This window comes from Pithys albifrons, chromosome 9 (assembly GCF_047495875.1).
Source record: "Pithys albifrons albifrons isolate INPA30051 chromosome 9, PitAlb_v1, whole genome shotgun sequence".
In the NCBI taxonomy this organism is placed as follows: Eukaryota; Metazoa; Chordata; class Aves; order Passeriformes; family Thamnophilidae; genus Pithys; species Pithys albifrons.
In genome coordinates, this window is record NC_092466.1 from 19,945,505 (window position 1) to 19,960,421 (window position 14,917).

Consider the following 14,917-nt stretch of genomic DNA (forward strand, 5'->3'; position numbering starts at 1 on the left):
TGGATGGCTCAAATTGTAAAGGAATTATTTTAATCCATTCTAAAATTTAAAGGCAAAATCATGTTTTTATAAGTTCAAAGATCAAGAAAATTCAGTAAAGTAAGTGAAGCCAACTCCTTTTCAGTCACCTCTGCAAGCCAGAATTGCAGCACTGAGACTCCATAAGCAAAACCAAGAGGGAATGGGAACTCAAGCAAAATTTGTGCCAGGAAGGGTATCTTTTATTAAGCCAACTAATGCAACTCAAAATCAGAAACAGGCCTACTTTTGTGTACACAAACACTCCAGGATGCACAGAAATGAAACTGGATTTGATTTTTGTTTTACACCAATGCATTTTAAGAAAAGGGACAGGCACTTGTAGATGGCCTGGATTTTTTAAATTCTTTTTGTTGAAGTGCTCTTTTTATCATGGGTAAAGAGACTTCCCCATGGCAGTCTTTGAATTGCCTGGATCCTTCCATTGAAAACTTCCTGAGTAGTAGCTGAAGATTATGGAGAAATAAGTGACGGGGGGTGATACAGTGAGCACTGGGATGAAAGTAGGCCAACAACATGATGTGGTGGCTTTGAAGAAGTTCCTCCCTTCCTTCCCCACCCCCTTAAACCACACACAAAAACACATCCTAGGTGGTCGAGGAGGCATTGCGTAGAAATACAAAGTGCCTGAATTGCACATGTGATTGTTACACTGGGATAAAAGCTGAAGTTGGGACAAGGGCAGATCCCGCTGCTTCAGTATTTGTACTTTTTGAAAAGCTAATTTGGCAAGCAGCATAACAAGAGCCTAACAAGTGGATGGACATATGGGGAGGCACAATAATTGTGCATTAGTAAGACTGTGCAGATGTGAGCTGAAGTAAGGGCGTAACTCCATATGGCACATTGCTGACCTTCAGTTAGTGCTTGAATGACAGTACGCAGTGTGGGTTGCACCATCTGAGGGATGCTATATGGGGACCGCAGCCGAAACCAGACAGAACTGGATTTACACAGATCATCTGCCTCCCAGAAAACAATAAAGCAGCTCCTGATAGCTGCTGTGCCTGAGATCATCCTGGTATTCCTGCACCTTGCAACACTGACACCTTCCCTGAAACACTTAGAGTATTTTTTCCAGAAGCATGATATACACTAAAGTGGTGGTGGCTCTTAATCCCTGTTAATACTCTGTGCAGGAAGAGCAGAGATAAATGTGCAGGATACCTAATTTCTGACTGGGTTCCCCAGGGTTTAAAAGCCTTAGTATGCCTTTAGAGAGGGAATTAGTTGATTCTTTCAAACAGAAAATACTAAAAATCCTGTGGTTAGCATGTTTATTTGAGAAACCTCATGGATCTTTTTATAAACTAATTCCAGAGGGATGCACATGTTAGGTTGAATAGCAGTGACCCTCTGTTACTAGGAAACTCTGACTTGTGGAGAGCTTAATTCTTCAACCTAGAAATCCTTTGATGATATGCACTTAAGTCCAAAATATCACTTATAATTTATTATCATTTGTTCTTCCCTTTCCCTTTTGGCTGTTAATCCTAACAGTAGCTAAGAGTTCAACCTCATTTTATTGATGGCTGTTTGAAGTGCTCAGGAGGATTTGCTTCAGTATTCACCAGAAGTCTTTGATATATGAGATTGTAGGCTAACACTGATAATCTTTTGTGAGGAAGTGTCACAATACATACATCGATCATCCAAGCCTCTATCTGTCAGACTCCCCCAACCAAACTGTATTTTTCATGACACAATGCAGCGCATGGCCTTTAAATTACCCATCTGTCTGACAAATCAGTGAGTGTGGCAGAAACTGGCAGCAGTTTGACGTTGCCTATCACTTTAACTGAAGTGAAAGTAATGCAAACAGATTTATGGGATCCCCTTTGATTATAGACTATGAATATATTTCGAATTGATGTTTGGGAGATAGACACAACAGAGAGGCAGGAAAGGCTTGTAGGCGAAAGCACTAGTGTTGGGTTTGCAGCTTTGCATTTACTCTGGGGGAGATTGTTCTGTCCTAAATTTTTCCCCTCCCCATATGGTGTATTTCATCTCTGAGTACCTCTGACCTTTTTTCTTTTTCTTTTTTTTTCTTTAGTCCTGGGTGATCATTTAGCTGTTCTAAATTTATAAATATTAAGACTGAGTTTTCTTAAATAATTTGATGTATAACTTTCAAATACATCTTTAACATTCATTGCATGTCATTAAATACTGCTGAATTTCCAGGTATGCTCTGATCACAGTGGAGCACAGCAGAAGAAAATAATTTATGAGGATGGCTGCTCACTGCAGTGCTGATGACAAGTTCTGTGATGGAGTAGAGCAAAGCACTGACTTATCTGACTGGTTTATCTTTGTTGCAGAAGTAACCAAGACCTTGGCTTTTGCCCTTTGCCTGCATGCAAAGACTCTGGCCCCAGTACAGTATTGCCTTGAACCTAGTTTATAACCAAAGTCTGTTGTAATAAGCCTGGATTTTTAGAAAGGGATTTTATCCTACTTGTTGATGCTGTTGTATAAGTGTGGTGGTGAATTGTGATGCTGAAAACTGAGACAGAGAACTACTGAGTATGTCTCATATGCAGGTAGCAACATGCCCATTCAAACAACTCATGTCTACACCTGAGCTCTTGAATCCTCAAGCCATCCAGTCCAACTAAGTGGTAGGGTGGTATCCTTTGGGTGTTAGTGCATTTGTTGAATCATTTTCTGAGCTCTCTGGAGCTTACACAAGCTTCTTTTGAAATACTGCTTGCCTTCCTGCAGAGAAGCCATAGTCTTAAGTGAATCCCTTCTTTTTAAAGAGATAGTTTTTGTGAACAGATGTTCACACATTGGAAGTCACTTAAAACAGGTAGTTGCATTTCTGCTGTGTTGGCTTTTGCCTGGCTGCCCAGGGAAATAGTGATTTGTGGGTTTGCCAGAGAAACTCAGCCTGTTCCTTAAACACCTTCAGAGTTCACTCATGCCAGGCAGCACTGAGGCAAGAGCAATCTGTCACTGGTGTGTGTTCTGGTATTCCTGTTATCACAGCCATTCATAGCTGGGGGGAGTCATGATCTACAGCTGCTGAGCTTTGAGATAGGTTTTCTATATTTGGAGTCCTTCTCCTGGATTTGCTTGCCCATAGCCTTGAACTGTGGATAGTCTGTGGATTCTAGTGTGCAACCTACTTGAGGTGTCTGATTGAGGTTGTCATGTGGGTTTTGAATTACGCAGGAACCTCTGGCTGTTCCCCACAGGAAAGGCTAGGTGGTCTTTGTGGTCTGTCTCTCTCTCTTCCTGTCTGGAACTTGGATAGTGGGAACCTAGGCAAAGCTTTATTTTGGCTGAAGGAAACCCTGACATATTTGCAATTAGCCTCTAGTTTACTAGGACATCACCAGTGCTTGAATTTTTTTCAAACTCAAGCGACTCCTGTTTTGAAATCTCAATCTGCAGGCCCTGCCTGCCTCCATCCCACATTCACTCTAAAAACATATTCATTGGAGAGCCATCTGTGCAAGTCCCACACCTCCTTGGTGTTTCTGAGGGAAGCCACATCTGCACAGGAGCACAGAAGACAGATGTACTATCCCAGTGTAATATTCAAAGCATAAACACAAACTAGGCTGGGATCACTGTGAAAATTAAAGCCACAGATTGTGTTTGTTAATGTTGTTCCCCTGGTATAATCCTGTATAAGTTTTTTACAAGCACAGCTTTATCAGTCAGAGATCCCACCAAGGCAAGCATGAGTTTCATAGAGCTGTCACTTTAGACATGTTCTGCATAGGTCTAGTAGCACAGCAAAGAGCACATGTGACTGAAGTCCCACTGTGATCCAGTTTGGTTTAAACCAGTCCTAGGCTATTGGCTGTAGGCTGGATCTCTGAAATTCAAGGAAAGCATTGGTTTCTCGTGCTGGGCTTTAGTATAGCATGATTTGAATGTCATGTCTAGAACCCTGTGAATGACACTGAATGAAGTATAGCCAGGCCCCTCTGCTTATGGTCCCTTTGACTAGCTGCTGATGAATCAACATATCTTCTTTTTACAAATAATGAGTTTTTCTTCACCTCTAGGGAAGATGCATAAACTTCACTCGGGTGAAATCAGATGGAACCTCTGCTCCTTACAGCCCTCCACTGAAGCTGCCACGACGTGACAATGTTCCCCTCAACAATGCTCCAAGGAATCCTTCTCCTGTGTCTCTGCAACCCCCTTCCAGGCAGCCACCTCCTGGGCCACCCCCATCCCGAGCCCCTCCTGGACCTCCTCCTTCGCGCCCACCCCCGCAACCTATGGCTTAGAGTGCAGCAAATCTGATCGACAAAACATGTCTCTTTGCTGAACACAGCATATTTATTGAGTATTGGTTTACAGTTAAAGATATCAGAATTTGTTGCTGGTCAGCAAAAAAAACAAAGAAAAAAATTGCAAGTGTCAATTTTAGTATATGAATATATTTATACCGCACGTTCTGAGTAAACTTGCAGTGCATAGGTTCAGAGCTATGGAGTATGGAAACAAATCAAAATGATCTAGATACAGTAGCAGCTTTTGTAGGTACACATTTTGAAGATCTATTTAGATATGACATTTGTCTGACTTGGTATGTCAGATCATTCATTAAAAACTTTAGCCAGTATATGTGCATCAGTGGCTTTGATAGCTGCCACCTGCAGGTTGGTTGAACATAGTTCTTAAAAGAATTTGCTTTCTTTTCCCTAACAGTACTGCATCCAGATGTTAATATGGATCAATAATTGGAAGGGTAACTTTCTGCCTTTGGTTCTGCAGCTGGAATTTCCAGGAAAGTTGTAAGAAGCCTTAAACAATAATGATGTAAAATGAAACTATGTGCCAATAATCTAACTCAGTAATCTAGCACAGAAGAGAGGTATATTTTTTTTCACCTGGAAGAATCAGTTTTGAGCATGCCATCACTGCATATTTTTAGACTTGGTTGCATAGGATAACCACTGAAGGCCAGATACTGTATCTAGAATTCCAAACCTTGGCCAGGACTTGGGTTCATATTTGTCCAAAGTTCAGAGGAATTTAGAGCAAAAGATTTTGGCTCAGTATTTAGTTTTCATTTACAGAAAACATAGTCCAAAAGAGAGCAAACATGCATTAAATTTAAACATAGGTACTGTAATATGCAAAAAGAGTGTGTTATTTATATATCAGTATCATTGAGGGACTGATTCTATTGCTATTTAATGAGATAAATTTTCTTTTTATCTTCCTACCAAGCAAAACTAGATCCTTCTGTGATTCAAATAAATTCCTCTGTGAGCAGCTCTTTCTTTAGACAGCCCAGGTCCCACTAATACGTAACCTTGCAGCCTGCCTGTGGTTGAGAGACAGGGCATAAAGTGTAAGTTTGAGCTTTTATCCCTGTTACATATATTTGGCTAGAGAATTTCCCAAACATTGTGGCTGGTCACCCATGACCTCAGTTCTGGGTGTCATCAGAAAGTGATGTGAGCACCCACACAGAGGTGGGAATTTATGACGTGGGACTGTGGGTCAGCCCATGATTACTGTTCACTAAGCAATACCTGAGTGGGTTGTGCCCAGAGCGTTCCCTAGTGAGTCAAAACAATACCTGAGCTTGCTTGTTTTCCACCACTACCTATCATATTGTATTGAAGAGGGTAACTGCAAATCCCTATGCTGGTTTGCTTTGGCACTGGCTACGTTATTAGGGTAGTTGTAGAATTAATGATATGTTACATTATGACACGGCATATACCTATTTCTCCATCTGTGTGGGTGTGTAGCACATCACAGTAGTTATTGGCACATAAGTCTAAAATACTAACTGTATCATGCAATTGGTCCAGATTTATGACCTTTTCATGCAGGTGTTACAGGCATATAAAGTTGTACTGGTACAAACAGAAATCAGGCTTACTCTTTCCAGTGGGAGTCCCACTTGCAGAACACCACACCAAGCTCTCATCAGTCTGTGCTGATCACTGTGACATGCCACGTGTGTGCAGCCGAGGCTGTCAGACGTAAACTCAGAAGAACCACAGAGCCTCTTTCTCTTCTTGCACTGCTCTGCTCTCTTGAGTTATGCTCTTACCTCATGTATATTGGTGCAGATAGTGGAATCACAGTCATGGGTGCCAGCTGCCCTTGGAGCTGTTCCTAATTTAGGCCTGAGCCAACAAAGCACTTCTGCATGTTTTAAAATGTCCTGCAGGTCAAGAGAAACTTCCTTGTGCCCAAGTACTTTGCTGACCTGTGACTTCATTGTGATCAGAAAGAAGAATTGGGATGCACTCAACCCTATCCTCATTCTTTTTAGACACTTGAATAGGGTCTGCATAATTTGGTTCAAAAGAATGGATTTGTGTTTGGAAGAGAAAAAAGAATGTATGTATATGTGTGTCTGTTTGTGTGGGGGAACTGTGTAGGTTTTTGTTGGGCTTCTCTTCCTTTACAAAAATTGTTCAAGAGTGGCACTCTTATGAATGGAAAGGTCTTTTGCAGCCAGTGTGATACACAGTCACCGTTATCTCTTTCAGTTGAAAATTGAAAATAAAACAGTAGAAATTCTGGTGGAGCTCTGCTTTTGACACTAGTGAAGGGAACTAGATGATTGCAGAGAGAGGGTAGGAACGTGGATGTGGGGAAAGGTGCTTTACAAGCAGAGATCATTGACTGACATGATGTTGGTCATGTGGAAGCCTATCTGAAATAACCTTGCTGGTCTAAAACTATTTGTAATAATGTGTATGTACAGTTGAACCTAACATCTTCTCATATTGGTTGTATAAGAATAATTAGCCAATAAATTCTAATCAGGAATTGAAATGGCAGAGGGCAATTAAACTGATTCCTGTGCCAGGATAAAACATGGCATTAGAGGTTTAGCTGTTTGGGAGATTGGGGAAGACCACTGTTCTTTAGACAAGTCTCTTTTATCAGTAGGCAGTGATGAGACTGAAGCAGTGAATGGATGGGTCAAGAGTAAACTTTAGTTAATGAAAAAGCCCAGGAGCCAGATTTTGTATTGTCTTGCACCCGTACAGATTTTGGGAGAGGTGAGTAGAGTTGTTGAAGATTTGCACTGATGTTAATGTTGGTAGAATTTGACTCACTACCAGTGACAATGGAGGTAGTGGCTTAGGGAGAGCTTCTCACAGTCACATATCCAACATGCCTGTTGTTTGCAGTTAAGGAGAATTTTTTTCTTTTTTGGAATAGACAGTCTTGCAGAGGTGACAGATGCTAATAATTTCTGCATAACTTGCAAGTCCATCAAGAACAGGAACAGCTTAGGCTTCCAGGTGATCAGATCCATATATGATAAAACGGAAAAAAACATGGATTTGAAAATTAGGTTTGGCATAAATGGAGTTCCCTGCGTGAATATGTAGAAAATAAAGCATTTGTGTAACTCAGGTTTTGGCTGCATCTTCTGTTACGGGAGTACTGCAGATTTAATTTGCCAGCAAAGCAGGAGAAGGAGAAAGTGAACCACAACTGAATTGCCTTTGCAAATGTAGAGGCAATGAATGTGCTATACTGGTTACAGAAAAATCTTTCCATTGTTTAGAAATGTACCTATTTGGAGTGATCTCAGGCATTGTAACAACACAGTAGGAGAAACTGGTTGCTATTTTACCATCTGTTGAGCTTGATCCTTACCTGGTGTAAATCAAAATAGGCCAACAGAAATCAAGGCAGTAATACTGGTGTCTGTCAGCTGAGGACTGTCTCAAAATAAGGGACAAACAAAATCTCTCTAACTGGCTTTATGGTTCAGTGTTTGTTTTGGTATTCTTTTATGTCAGTTGTGGTTACAGTAGTTATATTGCTAAGAAATGTTCTCATGTTGGATAATTCCCCTGTATTTTTCAGTATGTAGCATCATTTGACACTTGCAAAAAGTGAGCATCAAATGTTTCCCCAAATTCAAGGGAAAAATGCAGATTCAGGGGATCTTTGGCTCACACTTAGCACAGATGTGAAATGACACAAGGTGCAAAGCAGCAGGGAGGGAAACTATATGTGTTTGAAGCTGATACAGAACCACATTGATGAAAGCATATTTATGGCTATCTTTCAACCTCAGTGCATGTGTTGCCATCTGTGAGAGTAGCCTGCAGAGCAGACAGTCCTAAATGTAAAAAAGAAAAAGAGTGAGCATAACAATGAATGACATAATTTCACGAACTGTACCAGTTCAAATGCACGTGCACCTGGTGCTCCTAATGCTTTTCGCTCCTGTTGGTCCTTAGACAATATGATCAGTAATACGCTTTCTATCTTTAATAGTTTGCTGTTTTTATTGTTGTTACTTTGGTTTGTTGTGTTGTCATTTTTTTAAAGAAACATTTCACTGAGAAAACAGCCCTACTTCTGTAAATATAGAGTTTAATTTGGAGGAGACAGCACACTTCTGGATGTTACTGCTGGACAGTTATTTATTAAAATGGGCATAAGGTGAATAAATAGAGGTGGCTCAGGATACATGCATGCAAGTGTGATAATGCAGTATAGCATTTTCAGTTCTCTGTAGTTTTGGGGTAAGGGGAATTTATAGGCCATCATATTTTGTTTAGAAGTTTGTTACTGATGTACTTTTGAATAATGCGATAGAGCTTCGTAACATGTAACTGTAGATAATGATAGATTTTTCTTTTAGGAAGATGAGATGGGTAGTGAAGGAGAAGTGCTTTAGTTTTTAAGAGGAAAAAATGTACAGTCCTCAATTTTTTGGTTTGTTTTTTGTTTAGAAGATGTGTGTTTTCAGAAACAGTGGGGATGTGGCTGATACACAGCTGGGGCATGGAGATGAGGGACAGAGGAAGCAGTCAGATTTTTGAGGGACAAAGAAGCTTTACATGGGGGTATGGTTTGTTATTGGTACATGTGGTACAAATTTCTGTAACTGACATGCTGCTTCCATGTTATAATCATATAACCTTTATGCATTTTAGCCATGAGCTCCATTTTTCTGAGAAAACCTTGCAAATGTAATGCCTGCATGCAAATGTGGGAGATGTAGTCAAAGTCTTATAATCCAATATAATGTAGTCTTAATGGATTCAAAATCAACAATAAAAGTGCTTACTGGTTAAACACTAAAGAGAATTTCATTGCAGGGTCATTTTAAGCGATCATAAGGTTGTCTGTACCTTCTTTCTAATTGGCTCAGCCATCTAATGGTCAGGAGAATGTGGAGTTCAACAGTCAGAATTCCCATCCCCAAATTACTATTGATTCATTAGTTAACTAGAGACTGAGGGGTATGTTCTGTGCCTCAGTTGCATGTTTCTAGCCTGAGAATTTTAATCTTTTCATAATTCAAAGGTAAGCCATTTTTTTTGAAACAGGGTAGAAATGCTGGCTAAATTGGACTGGAATCAGAGCTCAAACATTTATTAACACATGGGACAGGATCTGAACTAGCTGCTGCTGTCTTGAGAAGTCACCCAACACAGGAACAAAGTAAAAGCCACAAAAGACATGATGCTAGAGCTCAAGACTTTAACAAAGAGAAATTCCATGGCAAATACTGTACTTCTGAAAACACTGGAGGCACCAGACTGCGGACCAACTCTTGATTTTTAGGAGTCCTCTCCAAAGAACACAGAACTGGATCATAAGAGTCCTTGTCCCTCACTGTCCCTGAAGTTGTTTTTTTCTTCTCTCCCTGCTTTTAATGCTTCCCCTGTAACTGTTCAAGCCCCATGGAGGATTGGGGTGGTTGGTGCTGATGGAAACATAACACAGGCAAGAAGGTCAACAGGGGTAGGCCACAAAAATCTCCAACCCCAGCAGGCTGCAATTATGGGTAATCAAGGCTGCTGCAAAGCTGCTGAGCTGTGATATGCACTCAATCTGCCGAGCATGGCGACCACAGCCCTGTGTGCAAGGGGAAAGGAAGTTTGTCCTTGCACACACAGTCCCCTGAGCACATTAGTTTCATCTGTATAAAGGGGTGAACACTGATTTTTGGGGCTCTGGTAGCCACATGAACTCATCATGGCAATGCAGGTGGGAGCTGCATGGTGGCTGAGCCAAGCATCCCCTTCCTTCTTGGCAGCTCCAACTGGCTGTGCTGCTAATTGAACCCAAATCCTTGGCCGTGAGCTATACTACTCGCTCATGGAGTCAGAGGCCAGACAAAAGGCCCAGCTTGCTCTCTATCTGCTCCTCAAGCTGGCAAGACAATAGTAATCTAGTATGGTTTTGTGGACTTTGCTCTTTTTTGCTCTTCCTTCTGCTTCTTACTCAAAAAGCAGGCTCGGGCTCTCAGAAGAGATCAGATAAACAAAAGTAGTCTTGGAGCCAAGGCTCCGGGCATTTTTATTCTGCATTAAATAAAACTCAAGATTGGCTGCAGCTGTGGCTGGTTAGGTTCATGCATGCCTGAGACCACAAAATTCAGGTTTGACCTGAACTTTCCCAGGGACTGGGAATGTGCAAATCCAGGTCTTTAGTTATGGACTTGCCTATAAAAAGCTTCTAGTGCTGATTTAGAATCTTTCATCAAACATATTTTGCAGCCTCAGGAGTGGCATTTACATGTCATATAGACCAGCATACCGTATTTGGAAGTCAGTAACAAGAATTTTATTGGCTTCAGCAACCTTAGCCAGGAACTGAAAAAATGCTCTTTTCCCCTATCCTCCCATTCCTTAAGAAACCACAGAGCATGTTGCCCATGCTGGAAATTGTCTGATCTGTACTCTGTGAATGTGCTTTGCCCTTTAGAATAGAACTCAAGTTTCATCTGTTTCTGCAAAAAATTCCCTCTCTCCCTGCACATTGAGGACCCTCCCTTTCACTACAAGGGACATTGCACTGGAACTTCCTAGCCAGGTTATACTCTGATTTCTGACTGCAACTCAGGAGAACTGTGGGATTATGAATGAGATGAGAGAAAGGTTTCCTGCTGAAAGGTTTTGCCTACAACATAGATTGAAAACTGTTTCCTTTTAAGCTTTAAGAGAAGCAGGATTGCAAGGGCAAATACCTCACTGAAGATCCTGCCATAAGCCCACCTGTGTCTCAGCCACAGTTCATGCACTGGCGTGAGCTCTCCTCACACCAGCCTATCACTGGCATGTAGCAGCTGAGTTGGCTTTTGTCCATACTGGTGCCCTGCATCTTGCTGATTCTGAGACACAGACTGTCTGTTTCTTTGTGGTAGAAAGAGGGGGCCTGCAGAAGTGTCCTAGGTCCTGTGACCCAGAACACCTTGTACTGGAGGTGCATACTTTTGCCTCTGATGGCAGCGGGATACGGATTTAGAGCATGAGGTTTACCAGAGAGCACAGAAACGTTGCTGTCAAGACACAGCTATGTGTAATAAACACCCATGTGTTTGCCACAGGTTACTACATAGAACAACTCTTTCCTTCCTGATCATGCCTCATGCACTGTTAGGGTAAAATACCAAGTGCCCTCTAGTGTTTTCTAGTCTCCATTTTTTCAGTACAGAGAGAGATGTTTTGAGCTGGAAACAAGGGCCCCAATATTCCCCTTCATCATCAAAACCATATTTGGCCAACCAAAGCTAAGGAGAAATATGGCAAGCATATGTGGCAGCTCATTCCCTTCAAAAACACAACTGTTGCTGTCCTGTGCCTCTCTTCCCTTGTGCATCAGGAATAGCTTAGTTAACAGCAAATGTGCCTAGAGGAAGGGGCTGGTCCTTGCTCAGCTTTGGTACTTCCCCCCCCCCCCCCCCCCCCCCATTCTTTTATGGATTTCTGATTAACCTGTGTAGCATATGTTGGAATATTCACTGACAAGGGGATTCCAACACATCAATGAGGCTATTGGTTCCAACTGGGAAATGCTACAATGTCCTCAGCAGACAGTTGTCATAAGATAGTTAGTAACCCTTGCAAGCCATCATCATCATCATGACAGTAGACTTGGGTCTACTGTAGCTCACCAGGAGACTCCTGCTCCAGGAATGCATATAGCCTGTTTCTGAGACACCACAAGTGACAGCCTATCTACAAGGACAGTCACAGAGACCCTGGTAGGGTCTGTCTCTGCTCAAGCTAGTGGGTGTGACCAGGAAGTGCTCATGCCTTCAAGTACTTGTCCTTCTCTAGGGGAAAAAGTGAGCAGGGAGAAACTGTAACTCTCTGAAGGCCCTGGAGTTCCCCAGCTTGTCTATTTTTGCCAATACTCTAATGGTTTCCATTGCTGAAGTGAGTCACAAGTTAATATATGAAATAGCTCATTTCTCTCCCAGCCATATGCACAAGCAGAGGAGCAGGTCTGCCTCTAACCCAAGCCAGCTGGACCCAGCACGGTCCTAGGAAGAGCAGGCAGGATGCATCCCAGGTGGCATGAGGCAGCATCTTTGCCATGGTCTCCTGAAAGTTTATCTGGAGGGTAAGTTTTCTGCATCCCTCATAAATCCTGTTGTTCTACTTTTCCTGAGCCATCCACAGGTGGCAGTTGTCTGCTTCTTGTGGTCTGAGTTGCTGTCTGCTGGTACTAAGAGGGGTCTGAGGAGCTGATGGAGCACCTCTGAGTTCACCGACTCTGCCAAATTGTTGTTGTGGGGTGGCACAGCCAGCATCAAGCCTTTCCTTCTCTCCTGTGTGGCTAGTGCAGGCAAATCAGGCAATGGCTGTTTCTCTGCCCTCTGTTTTGTGCCTCAGCTTCCCTCACTGTGAGGACAGAGCCCAGCTCTGGCTGTTTGAACACTACAGGTTCAGCAGTTGTAGCTATGGTGGCTTTTCTCACACTTAGCAACTGTCAGATTTCATCTCTGAGTACCTTTGCAGCATTGCCTGGGACAGAAGGAAGAAGCTGGAGAAGCTCCTGCTACTGGCTGTGCACATGACTCATGTCTGGCACTCTAGTATTTTTGGTAGCTCAGGAGCAGCCCCAACTCAGGAACAGGAAATAAATGTAAAAACAGCCTGTTGGTGTGTTTTCAGCCAAGATGATGTCTCTCTGCCAGGGTCTGGCCCCAGATCCTTTCCTAACCAGCTCCTGGAGAGCTGCACACAGGGGGATTAACTGATAGGAAGTTCTTGTCTCTGCAAGTCCATGGTGCTCAGACAGCAGGCTGAGCTCAAATATCATTCCTGAAACCTCTTGGATTATTATTGTAGGGTTTGTCCAGTGAAGGCTGACAGAGCCTTTCCCAGCATGAATGCTGTAAGACCCACAAAGAGGCTGCCAGAAGATGCTACTTAATGTACCTGTCACTTCTGGAAGGGAGGCCACTCACACAGATGCAGGGATGTTTTGGTATATGGCCCCACCCCAGAGGGACCATTTGGGCTGTGACCCCTGGCAGCACTCAGAGCTTTTTTAAGGGCAGTGCTGGTCCAGGGTTGAAGAAGGGGGCAGCAGTCATGGTGGTGGAGGCCACTGGAGGGCAGGACTCAGCAGTGTATGTCCCACAGTGAAGCAGCCCACTTGGATTTTGCCAAAGCAAAATGGGAAATCAGCCAGAACAGCGTAGGAAATTGGCATTGCTTTAAAACAGCAGCAAAAAATATGTTTCAAGGTGTTTTTGCTGTGGAAATCCTGCATAAACTGGCAGTTCTTCTTCCAGCAACAGCCTCTTCTACTGCCCACAGCAAGTATGTGCCGTCCTGGTGCCCCCTGTTCATCTGTCCTCCCTGGACCTTCTCTCCTTTTGAGCCATTACAAGGCCCACATGCTCAGCTGGAACTTGCACAGTAACTAAGCAAGGGGCAAATCCATACTCACCCTGATAGATCAGGATGTTTATGGGAGTTTATGCAGGGGCATATCTGTGTGATTGAACTGCTTCACCTAGACAGACACATGCACACATTCAGGAGAGAGAAACACCTTTTGATACAAATGGGAATTGTAAAACTCTTCTAGGATAAAATTTTTCATTTTTTCCCAGTTACTATTGACTTGGAAAGCAAAGAGGTGCTTTTGCTGCTCATATAGGAATTGCTCAATTCTCTATTAAGATTCTCAGAAGCTCATAGGACCATAATCAGACATGCTGACTGAGGGATGATGGATAAGGTTATATCTAAAGGAGATTCAGAATTTTAGGGTAAAAAGCAGCTGCAACTTCTTAGACAGACTAAAGTCGATATGCTCCCCAGTACAACAATAAACATCTGCTCAGAGGAACAGAATGGAGTGTGAAACAAAGTGGACACTGTGTGGCCCCCCTCCTTTCAAATCCAGCAGAATGGCAGTACACTGTAGTACTGAGACTGGACAGTACCTGTCTGCCAAGGGAAAATCAGCTTTTGTAGCAACATGGTGCTTTCACTAATGCCCAGCATTGGAAAAGACGACTGTCTCCTAAGCCAACAGCATCTTATGGCAAACTACTTCTCTGCAATTAAAAATGGTCTGATGGCTAAAGGCTACAGCTAAGATTCATTTCCTGGATTCAATGTTTCTGGGTCATTCAGTAGCAGAACCATAGCTGGGTAGCTGTAACCTGCCAATCCCACTGCTCTGTGCTCTGTGTTTACACTGCAGGCTGGTCCATGAAGGAAGCCCAGGACATGCCTTGGAGTTGTCACCTTTCCTCCTTCCAGCACTCACAGGCCTCTGACACGACCAGTCCCTCCTCAGCTCAATTCATGGTCAGTGCCTCTTTCAAGGCTCTCTCCTTCACCTTTCTTAGAGCTACTCCTGGCTTGGCCATACCATTGCCTCCTGCAGCTTCCGTGCAGAGCCAAGCTGGCGATGCAACAGCGTGCATGAACCTGTGCTGTGCTTTCCACACTGGACTTCATACAGGGCTACTCCAACCCTCAGCAGGACAGCAGGATTTCTGAAGAGTTGTGATTGTCTCCTGTCCCTAACCAAAGGCTTCTTTCTCCTCTCTGAGCATGTGAGTTGTGCCTCTTGATCCTATAGTAATGATCTTGGCTGGTCAAGAAGGCTGGACATGTACACTGTACATCATGCAGTCAATGTAACA

General features: G+C 42.9%; 1 protein-coding gene across 2 annotated transcripts in view; it reads left to right on the forward strand.

Annotated features, from left to right (window-relative positions):
* Positions 1 to 14,608, forward strand: part of ANTXRL (ANTXR like) — a 63,944-nt gene extending 49,336 nt beyond the window's left edge. The window contains exon 19 of one of the 2 annotated variants that reach the window (XM_071563377.1): positions 4,065 to 9,099. In XM_071563377.1, the coding sequence (XP_071419478.1) occupies positions 4,065 to 4,292 (228 nt within the window). In that variant the 3' untranslated portion in view covers positions 4,293 to 9,099. Of the gene's footprint in view, positions 1 to 4,064; positions 9,100 to 14,469 lie in introns of those variants that run through there. The other variant, XM_071563378.1, reaches the window with a different exon arrangement.
* The last annotated feature ends 309 nt before the right edge of the window (positions 14,609 to 14,917 follow it).